The 20,107-nt window shown below is 35.6% G+C and overlaps 4 protein-coding genes across 5 annotated transcripts; 2 read left to right on the top strand and 2 right to left on the bottom strand.

Moving 5' to 3' along the window:
* Positions 1 to 47: 47 nt before the first annotated feature.
* LOC118050323 (DEAD-box ATP-dependent RNA helicase 10) lies at positions 48 to 8,029 on the top strand. The gene is made up of 12 exons (XM_035060643.2): positions 48 to 415; positions 499 to 568; positions 664 to 726; positions 1,351 to 1,425; positions 3,040 to 3,159; positions 3,669 to 3,710; positions 3,800 to 3,874; positions 5,309 to 5,455; positions 5,608 to 5,745; positions 6,496 to 6,607; positions 6,679 to 6,767; positions 7,587 to 8,029. The coding sequence occupies exons 1-12, from the start codon at positions 141 to 143 to the stop codon at positions 7,707 to 7,709; spliced, it is 1,329 nt and encodes a 442-aa protein (XP_034916534.1). The 5' UTR covers positions 48 to 140; the 3' UTR covers positions 7,710 to 8,029.
* A 565-nt stretch (positions 8,030 to 8,594) lies between these two features.
* LOC118050320 (3-ketoacyl-CoA synthase 11) lies at positions 8,595 to 11,172 on the top strand. 2 transcript variants are annotated; one of them, XM_035060641.2, is made up of 2 exons: positions 8,595 to 8,886; positions 9,285 to 11,172. In XM_035060641.2, the coding sequence occupies exon 2, from the start codon at positions 9,333 to 9,335 to the stop codon at positions 10,869 to 10,871; it is 1,539 nt and encodes a 512-aa protein (XP_034916532.1). In that variant the 5' UTR covers positions 8,595 to 8,886; positions 9,285 to 9,332; the 3' UTR covers positions 10,872 to 11,172. The 2 variants fall into 2 exon arrangements, with proteins under 2 accessions (XP_034916532.1, XP_034916531.1); XM_035060640.2 differs by having other exon boundaries at positions 8,596 to 8,886; positions 9,125 to 11,172.
* Positions 11,173 to 11,533: 361 nt separating this feature from the next.
* Positions 11,534 to 14,011, bottom strand: LOC118050322 (probable histone H2A variant 3). Its single transcript, XM_035060642.2, has 2 exons — positions 13,825 to 14,011; positions 11,534 to 12,145 (listed from the first exon to the last, which is right to left on the bottom strand). Exons 1-2 carry the CDS (start codon positions 13,930 to 13,932, stop codon positions 11,849 to 11,851), a joined length of 405 nt encoding a protein of 134 aa, XP_034916533.1. The 5' UTR covers positions 13,933 to 14,011; the 3' UTR covers positions 11,534 to 11,848.
* A 697-nt stretch (positions 14,012 to 14,708) lies between these two features.
* On the bottom strand, positions 14,709 to 18,404 carry LOC118050319 (probable histone H2A variant 3). Its single transcript, XM_035060639.2, has 2 exons — positions 18,201 to 18,404; positions 14,709 to 15,252 (listed from the first exon to the last, which is right to left on the bottom strand). The coding sequence occupies exons 1-2, from the start codon at positions 18,306 to 18,308 to the stop codon at positions 14,956 to 14,958; spliced, it is 405 nt and encodes a 134-aa protein (XP_034916530.1). The 5' UTR covers positions 18,309 to 18,404; the 3' UTR covers positions 14,709 to 14,955.
* Positions 18,405 to 20,107: the final 1,703 nt, after the last annotated feature.

A 20,107-nucleotide genomic window follows, 5' to 3' on the forward strand; every position in this document is an offset into this window, starting at 1 on the left:
CTATAAATAGGGCGACAGCTCTCCTCTCCCTCCATACCTCCCTCCAAGTTTGTTTTCCATTGTCGGCCGGCAATCAGATCATTAAAAAAAAAAAAAAAACCTAGCAATCAGTTCTTCACGTTATCGGTCTCGCCCCTTTGATGGCCGAAGAAACAGAGGAGGCGGTGAAGACGTTTGCGGATTTGGGGATATGTGAACCATTGGTTGAAGCATGTGAAAGATTAGGATGGAAAAACCCTACAAAAATTCAAGTAGAAGCCATCCCTCATGCTCTTCAAGGCAAAGACTTAATTGCTCTTGCACAAACTGGCTCTGGCAAAACAGCTGCTTTTGCTCTTCCAACCCTCCAAGCCCTTCTTCAAGCTTCAGTCACTTCTGTTCCAGTCTTCTACGCTTGCGTCCTCTCCCCTACCAGGTTAGCTTCTCTATCTTCCAAGAAACAACAAGTTTTTAAAATTTTCAGTTCTGCATTGTTATTAAATTTCATGTTTCTTGTAGGGAGCTGGCAATTCAGATAGCTGAACAGTTTGAAGCTTTGGGGTCCGATATCGGGTTGAGATGTGCTGTTGCAAGTTTCCAATTCCCTCTGTTTTAGGCCTTTCATATACTATATTGTGTTAAGTTCTGCGGGGTAACTATCCTTTTCTTCTTCTCTTTTAACAGCTTGTTGGAGGGGTGGATATGGGGCTACAGACAATTGCCCTTGCAAAGCGGCCTCATATTGTTGTAAGTGTTAATTTTGCGGGCATGATAATACTCTTGACTTTTCTTAAGTTGCAAAAGGAGAGGTTGGCTTGTTTGTGTGAGATTGTTGCCCAGTTAAAGGAGCTAAGATTTGAGAATGCTTCGGTTTTGAATTCTGAACTGAGAAAGAGTGATGTTATGAGTTTCCCGTGTTTATGGCAATCATTTAAATACATTACTGTTCTCTGTTTGAATTTTAAATTATTAAACTATAGTGCTGTTTTTTTATAATAATTGAACACATGGCCAATGGTTAACATTCTGTTTGTTTCAGGGTGACATGAAGGCACGAGGATAGAGTGGTCATGTGCTTGTTATATCTTCTTCGCACATTTTATTTTTTATGCTTAAAAAACTTGATTTTTAGTTAATGCATGTTTGATTTTTAAACAGCTTGCAAACCTTCAACTCTCTCTCTCTCTCTCTAAATATAAATAGACACACCTACGCATAGTTAGCAAGTTATTGTACCATGGCTGTGCTTGTCTCTGTTCACATGATTATTTGTGCATGGAAACTCTAAATTTCTAGTGTTTCTTGAATGCAAGTGAAAATGGAATTGCTGATTGTGCATTTTATGAATTGAGTGACCTACATCTTTTGTAGGTTGGTACACCTGGTCGCCTTTTGGATCATTTGTCGAATACAAAAGGATTTTCTCTCCGTACACTGAAATACCTGGTATGATCTCTTTAATGTTATGGTGCACAAAATTAGTTTATCAAGAAACTATGCTCGCATTCAGCTATTCTCCAGATGATTCTGTACATAACAACTGCTACATACATAGTTATGCATGTGTACTAACATGCATTGGAAAAATGTTTATGCATCTAGGTTTATTTTTGGCATCAATCATGCTTCATGAGATGCATGTTAGTTTCCTTCCTATTTTAATTTCTTGAATGAAATATACTGAATCGAGATCCATACAGAAGCATAACTATGTTACTAATATCTTCAGCAAAACTAAATAAGTTAATGGGTGGAAAAACTTAACCACCCTGCTGCTTTGATTCGAAAGTAAAACTTAAAAAGAGAGAAAGCCTCAAGGTTTACAGCCTTCAAGCTAGACCAAAATAGCTCATAATTAAGAAGTCTTAATCGGTACATGAATATGTCCTCCCTTTGTAGTCTCTTCTAGACTAAGTAGGAAATACAAATTCAAATAGGAATAAAAACTTCTAATACCTAAATAAAAGTAAGAGTAAAATGTACCAGGGCCCTTTACTATTAGTCAAAGCACAAAGAGGCCTTGATCAAATATTTCAGCGCAAACAATCCCTAAACAAAATTGGGAGTGGAAACTAGTCCTCCTATCAAATGGAGTCAGGTTTCCATCCAATTTGGTTTAAATAAAATCAAGTGTCTAGCACATGGCACCCTAGTCCACTTAAAGAAGGATCCAATTGGTGTTGAATAATTTGTTTAGGGACTATTTGTGCTTTGACTGATTGTATAGGGGGCTTGACACGTTTTACTTAAAAAAATTGGATGGAAACCTAACTTCACTTGACAGGAGTAGAAGTTTTTATCCCTATTTTTTTTAGGGGCTGTTTGTGCTGAACAATTTATTTAGAGACTCTTTGTGCTTTGATCAGTAATACAGGAGGTCCTGGTACATTTTACTCCAATAGTAATCCATCATGGACACTCTGATATGCTTCAATAGTATCTCCCTTTGTCTGTCATTTTCTAGTTCAGTCATCCAACATACGAGGCAAGAAGTAAATTACTTTGAAGACTCATTGGCTAAGCAAGGAGTGGAAATAGATGGCCATCTCATGGTCATGAATTTCGTCCCATTTTCCTTCAACCTTTCGATCTTGCTCTTTGTATTTCTGTTCCAATTTCATAATGCCATCCACTCGATGGCTTGTTTGCTGGTCTTTCTCTAATCAGTAACGTATAACCTTACTCTCGTCGTCATCAAACAATACAAAAAATAAATAAAAATATATACTATGATTAGTAAATGTTATAAGACTCCCAGGTAAACTAGAATTCCTTTATAAACAACTTTTTTCTGGAAAAAAAAATAGAATTAAAGAATTCCTAATTCTCTTTTTTCTTGGTTGCATCAATTCGTGTCTCCATTTTAGCAAAACCTTGAGAAGGGTGATGATAATTTGTGATAGACTCGTGTGACAGCGCTGCTTCCAGTTCATGCCTTGATGTATTGGAAGTGTTAATCTGTCTAAAAATGCTAAAAGTGAAAATGTTCATGTTACCTTTTATCCTTGGTACCTTGAATACTAATTTGTTTTTTTATGTGTCATGTGCCACATTTGACAGATCCTGGATGAGGCAGACAGGTTGCTAAATGAAGAGTTTGAGAAATCACTGGATGAAATTCTAACTGTTATTCCACGGGATCGGAAAACATATTTGTTTTCTGCAACTATGACAAAGAAGGTTGAGCCATATGCATTGAAATGATAATTGACATTTAAATCTGCATGGTGTTTTTGTTTCCCATGAAGTATGAATGAATTCCTTGCAAATGAATGAAATAAGATTGACAATTTTCTAGAAACTATTAAAAGCTGATTACAGTAGTTTAGTATGGCTTTAAAAGACAGAAATTCAATATTTCTCTGCAACAATGACTCTCAAGCTGGATTTTCATGCTGGCACAAGTAGGCGCTTGGCTGGACAATACGCATGAGGTTTCATAAATAACTGTGGCTGGTATCTTTATCTGGAATTTTGAATTATTAAATGACTTCCAAATATTTGCAATGAAATAAATATAGATTGATTGTAGAAGAAAAGAGCTGTTTTACAGTTAGAAATGAATTATATTTACCATACATTCTAATGCTAGAAACTGAGGCCTATTCCATAGAGGTTGAAAGGAAAATGAAGAAAAAATAAATTAGATGGCATTCAACAATTGAACAAATTGTTCTCTTGGTTTTCAGGTTCGAAAGCTCCAAAGGGCTTGTTTAAGAAATCCTGTGAAGGTGAGGCGATATGATTTTCATCTGCTGTATTTATTCTTAGCCTTTTTTTCCCTAACTGCTAGCACAAATTGCAATTTCAATCATTTCAGATAGAAGTGGCATCCAAATATTCTGTTGTCGAGACATTGAGGCAGCAACTTCTCTTTTGTCCTGCTAAGTACAAGGTTTCTTCTTTTCCTATTGGTGCATATCTTTGAAAATATTTTACAAAAGGACTGGGTGTTGAAGTATACAAGTATGTAATGGTGATTGGCAGAACAAAAAGGGGAATCCAAAATTGATTATACTGATAGGGCAATTTATTCTAAGCAAACATGTAATTTTGGAATGAACCTTTAAATTGTATTTATACAAGGCATCTGATGAAAACCAGGTTAATGGTTTTGAAAAGTGTGTATGGATCCCGTCATTCATGTTTTATTAAGTTTGTCTTCTAAAAAGGAGGTAATGCTCTTTTCTCAATATCCATAATGAGGGTGAACACACATCTTGTTGCTCTTTCCCATTCTTATCCATGTCCTTTACTGCAAGATCTGATTGTAGTATGTGGTCTTCTGATCAGTCAATTGATTTATCTTCTAAACCTTTCTTCCATATCCTTCCATAACTACAAAAACTAATTTCCTTAACATTGTTCTTGAACCTCAAATGCTCTATCTGATAGTAGAATATGATCTTCTGACCGGTTGGAAGAATTGTTTTGAAAATCCTTTCTTCTGCATCCTTCCCCAGCCCCAAATGCTCTACTTATCCTGTAGATGATTTATCCAGAAATCTAAGGTGACTTCCAAAGTTGACATTTTAGTTTAGTGTTCATCACAAGATTAATACTACAAAATTTTCTGCAGCTTAGATTTCCTGACAAGGCTATGCATTGTCATTATTCTCCTTGGTATTCTGTTACATTCTCTTCTCTTTCTAAAAGTAGTTGTTTCCTAGGACCTTATAAAAGAACAAACCAGGCTCATTAGTGTCTGTTTTCGAATTTATCTTGCACACTTAATTTTGTGTGGTAAACTAGAGGTGAACTTTTATTTCTTTCTGATCAGCTAGGGGAATGTTTCAGGATCTGATTAAACATTTTGATTTTCTGTTAAACATAGGTAATGGAGCATCTTGCATGGTGTAAAATAGTCAATGAAGAAATAATCCTCATCTTAGTAATTGTGTTTTTTTAAAATAGTCAATTGCAGAATTCTTTTGTGGTTTATTTATCATGAGATTGAATCTTTCAATCTGGAATGGGCGAATGCTTTTAAGCTATGTGAGGTCAATGAAAAGTTTCCATCCAAGTTGTACTATACCATAAATGTAAAGCACACAGCAGAACTGATAGAAAAGAGTATTGCTTAACCCCATTATCTTGATCGAGCAAGTCTCGCATGTTTCAGATCTGTCTTATCAAGCATTCACTGTAGTGGTGATAAAGAATAAATACTTAATGGGACTCCAGGTCTCTGTTATGCATATAACAATTGAGATAATAATTGTTGGGTCTTGTGCTCCAATAAAGCTCAACAAGAAGACACCGCTTCCATTCCTTTTCCTTTCGCAGTTAATGTCTCTGTTAGGCTGATTTGCATTATTTATGCCTGCAGGAATGCTATCTTGTACATACTCTGACTCTGAAATCTGGAGCTTCTACCATGGTTTTCACACGGACATGTGATGCAACTCATTTTTTGGCTTTGGTTCTTCGAAATCTTGGTCTAAGGGCCATCCCCATTAATGGCCACATGAGTCAGGTAAAACTTATTTAATCGAAGTTTTTTTCTTCTTGATTTTGCTTTATTTTTTTTATTATCGTTTTCTTTCGATCTTCTTGGTTTTGTTGCCTCGGTTTTATTGTTCGTTAGAAATTGTCTCTCACTTTGTCAGTGGAATATTTTTTTTACAGTCTAAGAGGCTTGGAGCCTTAAACAAGTTCAAAGCTGGCGAGTGCAATATTCTCATATGCACTGATGTTGCAAGTAGAGGACTTGATATTCCATCTGTGGATATGGTTGTTAATTATGATATCCCCACCAACTCTAAGGTAGCCTACTATTTTCCTGTGTCTTCATGCTGGAGTAGACCAAGGATACCATAATTTGAACCTTCTACTTACCTTTGTCAGAGTCTTAAGTACTCTTGCCTGACTGTAGTTGATGATTCTTTTCTATCTAATTTGTCAATTTTCCTATGGTTAGTGTTATGCCCTAGATAAATTGGAGGCTGGCTAATTGGGAAACAAGAATTAGGTTTAATATTTCAGTCTTGGAGTGGCCCTTGATTGCTACAGTAAAACAATTTAGCCTGTTTTTATTGCATGAGAGATGGCCCAAAAATCTATAATCCAGAAGTAGAATACATGTATATTCATTTGTATGCATATACGTTGCCTTTTCCTCTTTCTGAAAAATCTGGATTAATTTCTACAACTTCGAAACTGAGTGTGTTATTCTCAATGCTTTATTTACATAAATGAAAAATTACTCCTAAAGGAGAGGAAAGGGTGCTGCCTTGGATCTCAGAGCTGCATATGCTTATTTTTCTCCCTCGTGTGGAGTTTTGAACTGTGGTTAATTGTTTCTCCTTTTCTTATCCTGGTATTTTACCTTGCATCCTCACTTCTTCGTCCAACATTCTTGTAATTTCTAGTTTGTAATTATAAGTATGAACTTGGAAATTTACACTATATATGCCAAACATTGCTGTTCCTTTAGATGACAAGGAACTTGTTTGGTTGTGTGAGGGTATTTTGCTTATTTTAACTTTTCCTCTTCTGATTTTCTGTGGTTTGCAGGATTATATTCATCGTGTTGGGAGAACTGCTCGTGCAGGAAGATCTGGGTTGGCAATATCACTAGTTAATCAAAATGAAATTGGGTGGTTTAAACAAATAGAGAATCTCATCGGTGGGTTGAACATTCGTTGAGGCTCTTGAAAGCAGTGTGTTTTATGTACTGAGCTGTATACTATGTTTCAGGTATTAGGATGTCGGATATCCGTCCTCATCAAGAGGAAATCATGCTATTGCTGGAGCGTGTCACAGAAGCCAAAAGAATTTCACAGAAGGTATTTAAAATATCATTATTAGATTCATCTTTGTTATACTAGATGTGGAAAGTAAAAAAGATGAAAGATAAGCCTGCAATGGTATTGGAGTTGTTGGTATTGTTTCAAAAGTTCTTCATTTGTCAGCATCTACTTTATTGGAGGTTCAAATGCTGCCGTCAGGCTTTCTGGTAGTTACTTAGGTGTTCATATGTAGTATAAACTTCAAAATGGTCAGACCACCACTCAAATCCAGTCAAGAACCAATAGAGGAGGTCAAAAACCTATTTCAAAGTTGGATTTTTCCGAAGTTGTATTGTCATATAATTCTAAGAATTTTTTAGTTACTGAACACATTACTTTTGTTTGGTTGTTAACTGATAAAAACTCCTACAATTGAGACAAATTTTACACCTTCCTTGTATATTTATCCTCAAAAATTTTAATTCTCTAATCTTCAAGTATTTATTTTACATAATTAACGCAACAACTAGCTCAGCCTCAACTCAACCATGGTTGATCTTTGGGTCCTTAACCCGTTCCTGGTTTGATCACCCAGTCGGCTATTACACACACAAAATTTTCATATATAAAATTGGTTATTGTTATTAGTTTTGTTCTCTATGTAAAAAATCCTGTAATTTTCATATATTTAACCGAATTCCTCAATTTAACCCTGGTTGAACTTCTGATTCCGATCTTGTCTCCTTGGTTCACTAGTCTGTCATAAAACACCAATTATTGTTGCAAGTCTTGCCATTGGCTTTGTTAATTATCTTATTATGGTTGCTGTATCATGTTCTGAATTTCTGGTCATGATCTGTTGTTGAACTTCCATAGCAAATTAAAGAACCTGGAGGTAAGAAAAGGAAGGGCAGAGGAGACGAGGACGAGGAAGAGGAAGAAATCGATAAATACATGAGCAAGAAAGATAGAAGATTCAAGAAGAAGAACAAAAGATGATACCAGCAGCTTCTCAGTTCAAGTGTTTCTAACATGCTAGAATATTTATGCAATTTTTGGAGCATAACATCCGTACATGAAACCCTGATAATCCACTGATAGAGCAAACCCAGAGTTCTACTGGCTCAAGGCTTTTCTCTTGTTTTTCCTTTTAGATGATACCTGATTATCCATTTAGGTATTGATTTTGCAATGAGAATTTCAAAGATAATTCTTTGAAGGGATCTCGGCCGGGATAACCAAGCCGTCCTGGATTAGATCCCAGGTTAGCAGGTTACTTTATCAGCCTGCTGGACCGATTTGAAATCTAAGTTGGAAAATGGATTGTCTTGTTCGTGGACACCAGCGAGCACGCATGTCAGCATCCGTTTTTAGCAAGCTTCTTGAGTTTTGGCAACCATGTCACAACTGGTCAGCAAAGAATGATTACAGCCAATTAATTTCAGGCAAACAGTGTTTTTGCTAGCGAAGCCACTTCTCCCTTCGCCGCACAAAGGCACGTGGCTGATGACCTGACCGACCTGACCTTGAGTGAGGATTAAACTCTTAAAAGTAACATCGTTTAAAAACCAAGATTTGAAACTTTATATATATATAAACCCAAAATCCATTAATTTAGAAAAAAAAAATACATAATTTTAGAGTTTTGAAACTTTTTTTATTAATTTAAGTTAATAGTGATTATTTTTTGAAGTATTTTTTGTTTGGAATAAATTTAAATGTTTTTTTATATTAATATATTAAAATAATGAAAAATAAAAAAATTATAATTAAAAAAAGATATTTAAGTAATAATAATAAAAAAAAGATATTTAAGTATCGTGTCTGCAGCATCCCCATAGTTGCGTAACTTTCGTTAATGGAGAGCACGTCATGTAGACTAGACATTTCAAAAATAGCTTTGCTTGACCGTTAAATTGTGACGATTTCACAACGTTTCAGCATTTTATTGGCCATCTAAGACAACTGGAATGCCTCCGGAAGAGAAGACAGGACCCACCACTTGCGACAATGTTTTGCCGCACGACACCTCAAAAGCACGAGCACTACACAAACAAAAAGCACAAAAGTCTGATTTTTACAAGACACGAAAGTGCTTTCAGGTTTCCCTCACTCGTGTCCTTCGGTTTTTCAGATGAGATAGGGTATCCATTTCTCTTCAGATTTCTCATTCAAGGTCAGTTTTTCCTTCTTGATCGTACTTTATAAGTAACATTTCTGTATTGGGTCATTTCTACGGCTTGAAATGGCATATATTTGCTTTCTTCTTTTTTTGTCGTTTATCATTTCTGTTGGTGATAAAAAGACTTCATGTAGATCTCTTTTATGTCACCAAGATTGAGCATTTTTGTGATTTTGAGAATGTAAATGATGTAGTGATGTAGTTTGGTGATGGGTTTTGTCTTATTTTGCAGGGGTGTTAAGGTTCTTTGACTTATTGCTTTTGCATTGCCTGAGTCTGATGCAAAAGTTTCTGTTTTGATCTTTTGTATTGATCCTTAAAGCATATTTGAGGTTTAAGCCCCTTTCCTGTTGGCTTTTGAAAATCCTCAAAGATTCCAATTCCTATCGTAGGATACTTCTGATTTTGGCCACCTTTGTTGATCAACGAATCAAGCAACAATGTCTGAATCAAATCAAACTAAACCCTTGATCCAGCCATCATCTTTGAGAAAACTCCCTGATTTCAAGCAATCAGTGAAGTTGAAATATGTGAAACTTGGCTATCATTACCTTATTACTCATGGGATGTTCCTGTTTTTATCACCTATTGCTGTCGTTATTGCGGCACAGCTATCTACATTCTCGATCCAAGATCTACATGATCTTTGGTACCATCTTAAATTCAATCTCATATCCGTGATCCTCTGTTCGACCCTCCTCGTGTTTTTGTTGACCCTTTATTTCCTTACCCGACCTCGCCCTGTTTACCTAGTGAATTTTTCATGCTATAAGCCTGATGATTCCAGGGAATGTACTAGGAAGATTTTTATGGATAGATCGAAGGTAACAGGTGTTTTCACTGAGGAGAGCATGGAGTTCCAAAGGAAAATTCTTGAGAGGTCTGGTCTTGGGGAGTCGACTTATCTCCCCGAGGCTGTCTTGAGAGTTCCTCCAAATCCGTGCATGGCTGAAGCAAGGAAGGAAGCTGAGGCTGTAATGTTTGGTGCAATCGATGAGCTGCTTAAGAAGACATCTGTGAAACCGAAAGATATTGGAATTCTGATTGTGAATTGCAGCTTGTTTAACCCAACACCATCTTTGTCCGCCATGCTGATCAACCATTATAAGCTAAGGGGGAATATTCTTAGTTATAATCTTGGTGGTATGGGTTGTAGTGCTGGTTTGATATCGATTGATCTTGCCAAACATCTCCTTCAAGCGCATCCTAATTCTTATGCTTTGGTTATTAGCATGGAGAACATCACCTTGAATTGGTATTTTGGGAATGATAGGTCAATGCTTCTCTCAAATTGCTTGTTTAGAATGGGAGGGGCTGCTGTTTTGCTTTCAAATAAAAGATCTGACTGGTGGCGTTCTAAGTACCAATTGGTTCATACTGTTAGAACAAATAAGGGCGCTGATGATAAGTGCTTCTCCTGTGTTACTCAACAAGAGGATTCTACTGGAAAGGTTGGGGTTTCTTTATCGAAGGACTTGATGGCAGTTGCAGGGAATACTTTAAAGACTAATATCACTACCCTCGGCCCTCTTGTTTTGCCCATGTCTGAACAGCTGCTCTTTTTTGCCACATTGGTGGGGAAAAAACTCTTTAAGATGAAGTTAAAGCCATACATCCCGGATTTTAAATTGGCGTTTGAGCATTTCTGCATTCATGCTGGGGGGAGAGCGGTGTTGGATGAATTGGAAAAAAACCTACAGCTTTCAGATTGGCATATGGAACCTTCCAGGATGACACTCTATCGATTTGGCAACACTTCAAGCAGCTCTCTTTGGTATGAATTGGCTTATTCAGAAGCCAAAGGGAGGATAAAGAAGGGAGACAGAACATGGCAGATCGCTTTTGGGTCTGGGTTCAAGTGTAACAGTGCTGTCTGGAAGGCTCTGAGGACCATAAACCCAGCCAAGGAGAAAAACCCATGGATGGATGAGATCCACCAGTTCCCAGTTGATGTTCCAAAGTTTTCAGCCATACAGTAGATGCAACAGTTCCATTGGTTGGCAGGGCTGTGTTTCCGTGATGGTAACAGTAATCATCGAGTTATGAAGCCTTTCTCATATATTTTTGCTTTTGCAGCAGATTTATTAGAGAGTGATTAGAGAGTTATGAACTCTGACTTCTAGTATAAGTTGTTTGCTCGTGACTTGAAACTAGGTTATCCTCCGTTGAGCAGAAAGCAATTCATTCATCCTATTTGTTGCAGTTGATGCTTTTCCTTTCTGACATTGCTCGTGTTGTTCTAGCTCCCGTTTTTAGAAATCTACTATGGCATTATATTCACCTTCTCGTCCCAGACATGATTGTTTTTATCACAATGTTCAGTTCTGGTTGCCAATTATCATATAAATTGAAAGCAGATCATACAACATTGGGACACCGATGTTTGCTCTGATGATGGCTTGAAATTCGATTTGTATGAATTTTTGAAAACATGCTTGCCCATTACCAAGACATTGAAAGTGTAAGTGATCAAATTTTTGTGGATTCATGATACTCGTTTTAGAAGAAACATGGGAACTTGCAATTTGTACTCCAAACACCAAGGGTGCTTCAGAATGCCCAGATACAGATGAACCATTATTGTAAAATTCTCAAGCAAAACACCAAGAGCTCTTAGCAGTGCTCTTAAACTCAGAGAAGCTGAGAAATAAAACAGGCATATCCTCAAACATTCTTTCGTTTAACCTATTTTAAACCGTGATAAAACATGATCATAAATTAGAGTAAAAACGAACAGGATAGTAATCGGAAATACATTCTAGCAACTCTCTGTTCGACCTAGAGGATTGTCTAACAACTTGCAAACTGTCACAAACAAAACCTACATTGTTCGGTTACTACCAAAAGGAAACCAGCTATAATCCAATCGAAGATGGACTGGGGGCCAATTATCACCCAGTGTATACACAACACAGCGGTCCATCCCATGGATTCAGTACAATGAACCGAAATAGCATTATTCCTTGGAGGATTTGTTGATAAGCGACTTGTGGATGTGAGGGATCACACCACCACCAGCTATGGTTCCTTTTATAAGGGTGTCTAGCTCTTCATCACCCCGGATTGCTAACTGCAAATGCCTAGGTGTTATACGTTTCACCTTCAGATCCTTGCTTGCATTTCCTGCCAGCTCTAACACTTCAGCAGTCAGGTACTCCAAGATAGCAGCAGAGTAAACAGCCGCAGTTGCACCCACTCTTCCATGGGCTGTTGCTCTTGATTTCAGAAGGCGGTGGATACGGCCAACAGGAAACTGCAGGGATGGTATAGAATGAAATAGATGGTCAAATCTTTTATGTTTCCGGACAGGTATAAATGGCCAAATCTAGAAATGGAAATCCTTTGCTGATAACAGGGAAAAAGTAACAATAACCAATCCTCGGAGCCATAACAGCCATATAGCAAAAAGAGTACACACTCAGCAGCCAAGCAAAAATGATACTCCATATTTGTAACCAAGCTCAGGACTAGAACCTACAACCCAGCAAATATGAAGCAACTGTTTTCTAGCTGCATGTATTTCTCTGAACATGTGAGATCTAAAACAAAGTTGAAAGAAAGAGCACCGTGACATGCAAGTACAATAAGCATAAGACATGTAAAAGCCAATGGCCCTGGGAAGCATAAAAACCCAAAATTCTGATTTATGTTGATATGCAATATAGGCAATGCCCTGGAATTGATAAGTTCTACTACTCCATATTAATCACATTCTAAAATATCATGAAAGTTCCTGGACCAAATGAGCCATCACTATTGCTTAACTTTAAAAGTCAATTGGTAAAGCCTAAACAATTCAATAATGCTCTTCTGTACTTTATGAACCACCCATTCTAGTCTGGAAAGAATAGATACCTTAAAGTCCTCAATTGCATGCCCTACGAAAAAACATAATCATTTCTAAATCACCATATTATATAACACCAAACTACATTTGTAAATCACGCTTACTCCACCTGAGTTGTATTCAATTTAACAAAATTCATTTCCCCTACAACCTCAAGCTACCCAAGCTCAATAAAATCCTTATTGAGCATCTCAAAGAACCAACTTAAATCCTAACAGGTAACACCCGTCAATAATTCAGTATGATAAACACTCCTCAGAACATACCAAAAGATTGCAGAGGACAAAGATACAAGCTTTGTACACAACAACATCCAAGCTATAACATTTAGTTGCGACATTTTTTTGGTAAGTACTTCTATACGCCTCTGATTGCAATTGCATTAAACAGATTTATGAAAAACATGGATTACTCGAAAAATTAAATCCTTAAGAAACCAAGGGCTGGTTTTCTCTCAAGAGATTCACTTTCTCTCGAATGGGTACAACATTCTCCTTTTGAGCCTATTTACAATATATTTTTCTATCACTCTAGTTCTAACATTTTTATACCGATCCCTTGGCATCATCAATTCGGCTGACATGATGACTTGAGAAAATAAAGAAAACTCAGTATTTACTCTCAAATTTCAGATAGCTTAGATTTCCAAACTATAAAACCCAAGCTCAACTAAGCCCGATGGTTAGCTAAGTCACACTAAGTGCCGAGTTTCCCTCAATTTCACAAATCTCAGTTTATACTCTCATTCACAAATTGAAAAAAAAAATGCATAAACACAAAAATGCAATAAAATTAAATAGCAAAATCACCATAGTTTCTCATGGCGCAGGTAATTATATATATATATATATATATATATATATATATATATATATATATAAAACACTAGCACTCTACATCTTCAATGAACCCAAGCAGGAAGCCAGAGAGCAGAACCAAAATCAAAACCCATTAAGAAAATAACTAAAACTCACCAAAAAAAAAAAAAAAGAACCCTCCAAGCATATAAGCAAGTAAGATTAAAACTCAAAAACCCCATCAAAAGAACCCCCACCCCCAAAAAAAAAAAAGACAAGAAGAAGAACCTGAAGACCAGCACGAGAAGAGCGAGAAGTGGGTTTTTTCTTGTCTTTATCTTTAGATTGAGCTGGGGTCTTGCTAGTCAACAATCCCTTTGCTCCTTTGCCTGACATCTTCTCTTCCAAAAACCAAAAACAGAGACCTCGGCCCTTAGATTTGTTTATCACAACGTAAGATGAACCCAAAATGGAACTTTATATATCCTAGGATGGAAAGTTAAATGCTCTGAAGCCGAAATAATATTACGGAAACACCACTCGTTTTGTGGAGTTATTTATGGATTTTTTGGGGGTAGGAATGGAAATATAAAATTATCTTCTCATGACTACTAGTCAACGTAGTGGGAGATGAATCGATTGGCAGTAAAGGTACGTCCCTCAACTATTATGCTTCTGTCTTACTTACCCCTATGCTCCGCAAAAAAACGTAATTGGCTACCTTGACGTGTTTATTTTATGGTTAAGAATATTTTTAGAAACTTTTGAAAATTATTTTTTATATATTTTTATTGTTTTATATTAAAAATAAATTTTAAAAAATAAAAAATATATTCTATTTTAATAAATTTTCAAATTAAAAACACTTTAAATAATCACGACAATTTCTGTTTAAAGTAACTACAATTTCTGTCTTCCTTCGCATCCTGTCAGATATATTTCCATCTCACTATCACCATGGTTGATTTGATCACAATGTAAGATTATGGCGGCCAACTGTAATAGAAATTGATAGCAGATCATACAACATTGGGGTTAATAATGCTTCAAATTAAGTGTCAAATGGATTTTTGAAATTATGATTGCCCCTTACCAAGAAATTAAGCATTCTTTTGTTTAACCTATTTTAAAAACTTCAATAAAACATGAAAGGAAATTGTAGAGAGTAAAAATGAAGTGAACAGTAACGGATTCTAGCAACTTTCTGTTCAACCTACAGGGTTGTCTCACAATTTGCAAACTGCCACAAATGAAACCATACGTTGTTCAGTTCCTAGTTCCTACCGGAACGACAAGAAACGAGCTATCATCGAAAAGAAAATGGGCAAATTATCACCCAATAAACTATCTCTGCCAATGTACACAACACAGCAATCCATCCCATGGATTCAGTTAATAATACAATGGACAGCAAAAGCATTATTCCTTGGAGGATTTGTTGATAAGCGACTTGTGGATGTGAGGGATCACACCACCACCAGCTATGGTTCCTTTTATAAGGGTGTCTAGCTCCTCGTCACCCCGGATTGCTAGCTGCAGATGCCTTGGTGTTATACGTTTTACCTTCAGATCCTTGCTTGCATTTCCTGCCAGCTCTAACACTTCAGCAGTCAGGTACTCCAAGATAGCAGCAGAGTAAACAGCTGCCGTTGCACCCACTCTTCCATGGGCAGTTGCTCTTGATTTCAGAAGGCGGTGGATACGCCCAACAGGAAACTGCAGGGATGGTACAGAACGAAATAGATGGTCAAATCTTTTATGTTTCCGGACAGGTATAAATGGCCAAATCTAGAAATGAAAATCTTTGCTGAAAACAGGCGATAAGCTTGCAAGTCATTGATCATTATTCAGGAAGTCTGCAAATTCCTATAACACACACACCCCCTACTTGTACAAGCAAAAGTAACAATAATCAATCCTCAGTGCCATAATGGCCAAATGACAAAAATAGCACAATCAATTGTAATGCAAGATGCTACTCCACAGTTGTAACCAAGACAAGACTAAACCTACAACCCAGCAACTAAGAAGCAATTGTTTTCTAGCTGTGTTATCTCTCTGAATGGGTGTGATCTAAACAACGTTAAAAGAAAGAGCATAACATGATGCAAGTATAACAAGTAGCGCAAGAGAAAAAATACCATGGTCGTGAGGTGCATAAAGAACCAAAGTTCTGATTTCTGAAGAGTTAAGCAATATAGTCAGCGCACAGGAAGAGCAAAGATATCCTCACCACTTTAGATAATATTATTGATCAAACTGATAGCCAGAAGAACTTGTGGCTCCATATAATCTGACTGCTTCACAATTCCTGATTATGTGTTTCTGAAAATTAGACCTGTGTGGAATTGATAAGTTATACCACCTCATACATATTATCATTGAAATTGCTGGACCAAATGAACCATCTGTAACACTTAAATTTAACAGTCATTTGCAAAACCTAAATAGTCACCGTAAAGTCCTCAACCATAAGCCCTCTGAAAAAAGTATTCATTCAACATCCTCATCATCCATTTCAAATTATATATCACCAAACTATATTTCTAAATCACACTTAGTCACCCTGATTTATATTCAATTCATTTAACAAAACTCAGTTCCTCTATAACCTCAAGGTACTCCAGCTCATGAAAGTCCTTATTGAGCAGCATCTCAATTAACCAACCAAGAACACATCAAAAGATTGCAGGGGATGAGGAAACAAACTTTCTTCATAACAACATCCCAAGCTATAACATTTAGTTGCGACTTATGTATGGCATGTACTTCTATCAGCCTCAGATTGCATTCACATTAAAGAGATTTGTGGCATATATCAGTTACTAAGGAAACTAAATCTTAAGAAACAAATGGCTAGTTGTCTCTCTAGAAACTGAATTCTTTTCCTTTTTCACCTTCTCTACAATTGCCACTGCATTCTCCTTTGAGGCTATTTACATTATGTTTGCCTATTAATCTAGCTCTCACTCCTTATACCAAATCCTCAGAGTCATCAATTCAGCTGAAATGACAAGCAAAGGAACATAAAGAAAACCCAGTTTTTATTCTCAAATATCAGTAGTTTAGATTTCCAAACTATAAAATCCAATCTCAACTAAGCCCAATAGTTATCTTAGCCACCCCAAGTCTTAATCTCACATAAATCTCAAGTCTATTTTCTCTTTCCAAAATGCATCACTCAATTATAAAGACCAACAACATTCTTTAAGAAACACATTAACACAAAACTTCAATAAAATTCACTAACAAAATCTTCTCAAGAAAAAACTTGCACTGAAAACTTCCATAAACCCAAGCAAGAATCCAGAACCAGAACCAAAATAAAAACAACCCAGGTATAACTAAATAATCAAACAACCCCCCCAAGAAAAAAAATCATGTATGCATTAAAAAAAAAAGGCAAAAATCCCAATAAAAGAACCCTAAAAAAAGATAAAAGATAAAAAAAAAGAGAGAGGGCGAGAGAGGGAACCTGATGACAAGTACAAGAAGAGTAAGAGATTGGTTTATCCTCATGGGGTTACTGAACCAAGCAGGCCATCTGTACTTAACCTTAACAGTCAATTGGTAAAACCTAAACAGCTCCATAATGCTATTCGGTACCCTTATGAATAACCCACCTAGTCTGGAACAAATAGGTGCCCTATAGTCCTCAAAACCTCAACTGTATGCCCTATGTAAGAACATAACTATTTAACATCTTCCCTACCCATTTCAAGATTACATACCGAAAGGTATTCCTAACAATGCTTACTCCACCTAAGTTGTATTCAGTTTAACAAGATTCATTTCCTCTATGACCTAAAGCTACCCAAGCTCAAGAGAGTCCTTATTGAGCATCTCAACGCAACAACTAAATGCCTACAAAGTCAACACCCATCAATAATTCAGCATAATAAATAATCTTCAGAGCACACCAAGAGATTGCAGAGTACAAGGATACAAACTTTGTTCATAACAACATCCGAAGCTATAACATTAAGTTGCAATTTTTTTAAGGTATTTTATCAGCCTTGGATTTTTGCATTTGCATTAAAAAGATTTATGTCAAATGTGGGTTACTTAGATAAACTAAATTCTTTTTCCTTTTTTCTCCTTCTCTCCAATGGTTCCTGCATTCTCTTTTATGCCTATTTACATTATATTGTCCTATTATTCTAGTTCTCACTTTTTACACGGATTCCTCAGCTTCATCAATTCAGCTGACATGATGACTTGAGGAAAGTAACAAAACCCAATATTGACTCTCAAATCTCAGATGGTTTAGGTTTCCAAACTATAAAGCCCAAGCTCAACTAACCCCAACAATTATCTTAGTCGGTCACCCTGACTGCAAGTTTCCTCAATTTCACATAGATCTCAGTTCGTTTTTCTCTTTCACAAATTGATAACTCAATTATAAACCCTAATGATATTCTTACAAGAAAAAAAATCATTAACACAATTGATCATAGTTTATCATGGGCAGATAAAATAACAATAAATAAAAAAACACAACTTGCAATCAAAGTCTTCAATGAACCCGAGCAAGAACCCAAAAATCAGAACCAAAAAAAAACCCATTAAGAAAATAACTAAAACTCACTAAATAATCAAAAACCCGTAATTAAGATTAAAACAAGAGCACAAACTCAAAAAAACCCAAAAAAAAAAAAAAAAACCTGTAGACCAGCACGAGAGGAACGAGAGGTGGGTTTCTTCTTGTCTTTATCTTTAGACTGAGCTGGGGTTTTGCTTGTCAACAATCCCTTCGCTCCTTTCCCTGACATCTTCTCTTCCGAAATCCAAACAGACTGAGGCTCGCTTTTAGATTTTCTTTGGATTTGTTTTATTGAGACAACGTAAGATAAACCCAAAAGGACTTTATACGTTGTACAATTGTGATTTAAATACCCTGAAGACTTATATTAAATTACGGAAGCGACATTTGTTTTGTAGGAGTAATATATTTATTACTTGTAGGGGTAAGAATGGGAATATGAACTTATCTTCTTGAGACAATGTGGAATGCATGGGGATATAATTAGGAATAGTTTTTGTTTGAGGATCTTACTGGAAATTGAGTGATAGCTGGGGATAAAAATAAATACATCTTTTTACCCTGAATTATATTAACGGGCCGAACAATATGAACATCTAGCTCCTTTTTTGCACCATAGTCCAAAGAAGCTATCTCTTAGGCCCAACTGCTATGCCTTCTTGCAATCTCGAACATCGCTGTATTATCCACAGCCCATTACTGTTACTGTGATTCTTAGAACTTTTTATTTTGGGTTACATGCAGAGTTTTTAAGCACCGTTCATATCTATTTCAAGGGTTCAGGTCATGGGTCTTATCCGGGTCCCTTGATTATTTTTGATGTATTTCATTTTTTTATATAAATTAAAATAATGTTGTATTTGTTAAAAATAAAAATAAACAATCAATGAGTTGTAGTCGAATTTTTAATCGAGTCACCCAGATTCATACCTTCTCTTATTTTTATTGAACTTGGCTTAAGCCTTTTAAAATTATAGTTCTAAATAATTATTTGGAAATGTAATAAATATTATTTTTCAAAATATATTTTTTACATCGGTATGTTAAAATGATAAAAAAAAATTAAAGCTAAAAAAATTCAAAATTTTTTAAAAATATAATTTAATCATAATATCAAATACCATCTAAATGTGATTTTTTTTTCTTTGTATAATATGATGGGTTCTTATCTCATTTGAGTAAAAGTTTGATAATTATAAAAAAGATTGACACTCTTTAGCAACTATGAAGAGATGAGATCTTATATTTTATGGAGCCTGGTAGTACGGCCCCATTTTCCATTGATTTATAGTGACTCTAGACTCTTTTTATGTACAAGGAAGATCAGCAAGTTCAATTGAACGTGTAAGAGAGTGTATGGAAATGCGGATTAATTTTAAAAAAATGATTTTTTTTTATATCTTGTTGTATTGATGTCAAAAATAATTTTTTTTAAATTAAAAAAAACATTAATATATTTTGAAATAAAAATCACTTTTTAAAATTAATCATAACTACACTTTCAAACAAGTTCAAAATAGATTATCAATGTCTGAAAGATCTCATTTCATTGTTTTTATTGGTTATTTTTTTTTTTTTTTTTTATCAAGTTGTAATTTTTATAGCCGGTGCATTTAAAAAATAGTAATGTATATTGATCTATATTTAATTCAGTGAAATTGTACATCTTGAAGAAAAAAATTATCTAGATGCTTCCTTTCAAGGTTAGAATTTAAGAGGTCAGAAGAGATAGCAAATCTCAGCGACTATCAAATTTAACGTAATTATTATAACCATATATGAAACCATGAGCTAGATACTACAAAAAAAAAATGACCAAGAGGAAACTATCAAAATGAAAATATTAAAGAAAAATGTTAATAAATATCATACGCTATTAATTAATTTTAAATCATCATTAGATACTAATGGTAATTTAAAACAAGTTAATTTCAAGGAGTGTAAGTTTTCCTATGCATAGCAATTGTCAATTGCTATCAATTATTTTGATTATTATTAAAAACATAAAATTATTTTTTGAGTTTCATT

Source organism: Populus alba, chromosome 6, assembly GCF_005239225.2.
Source record: "Populus alba chromosome 6, ASM523922v2, whole genome shotgun sequence".
In the NCBI taxonomy this organism is placed as follows: Eukaryota; Viridiplantae; Streptophyta; class Magnoliopsida; order Malpighiales; family Salicaceae; genus Populus; species Populus alba.

Bases quoted from the DNA above. Each gene is read 5' to 3' on its own strand.
- LOC118050323 (XM_035060643.2), top strand. From the start codon at position 141: ATGGCCGAAGAAACAGAGGAGGCGGTGAAGACGTTTGCGGATTTGGGG. The intron at 569-663 runs GCAAGTTTCCAA...CTCTTTTAACAG, and splicing joins TCGGGTTGAGATGTGCTGTT to CTTGTTGGAGGGGTGGATAT. The intron at 3,875-5,308 runs GTTTCTTCTTTT...TTATGCCTGCAG, and splicing joins TTTGTCCTGCTAAGTACAAG to GAATGCTATCTTGTACATAC.
- LOC118050320 (XM_035060641.2), top strand. From the start codon at position 9,333: ATGTCTGAATCAAATCAAACTAAACCCTTGATCCAGCCATCATCTTTG.
- LOC118050322 (XM_035060642.2), bottom strand. From the start codon at position 13,932: ATGTCAGGCAAAGGAGCAAAGGGATTGTTGACTAGCAAGACCCCAGCT. The intron at 12,146-13,824 runs GTTCTTCTTCTT...CCATCCCTGCAG, and splicing joins CTTCTCGTGCTGGTCTTCAG to TTTCCTGTTGGCCGTATCCA.
- LOC118050319 (XM_035060639.2), bottom strand. From the start codon at position 18,308: ATGTCAGGGAAAGGAGCGAAGGGATTGTTGACAAGCAAAACCCCAGCT. The intron at 15,253-18,200 runs GTTTTTTTTTTT...CCATCCCTGCAG, and splicing joins CCTCTCGTGCTGGTCTACAG to TTTCCTGTTGGGCGTATCCA.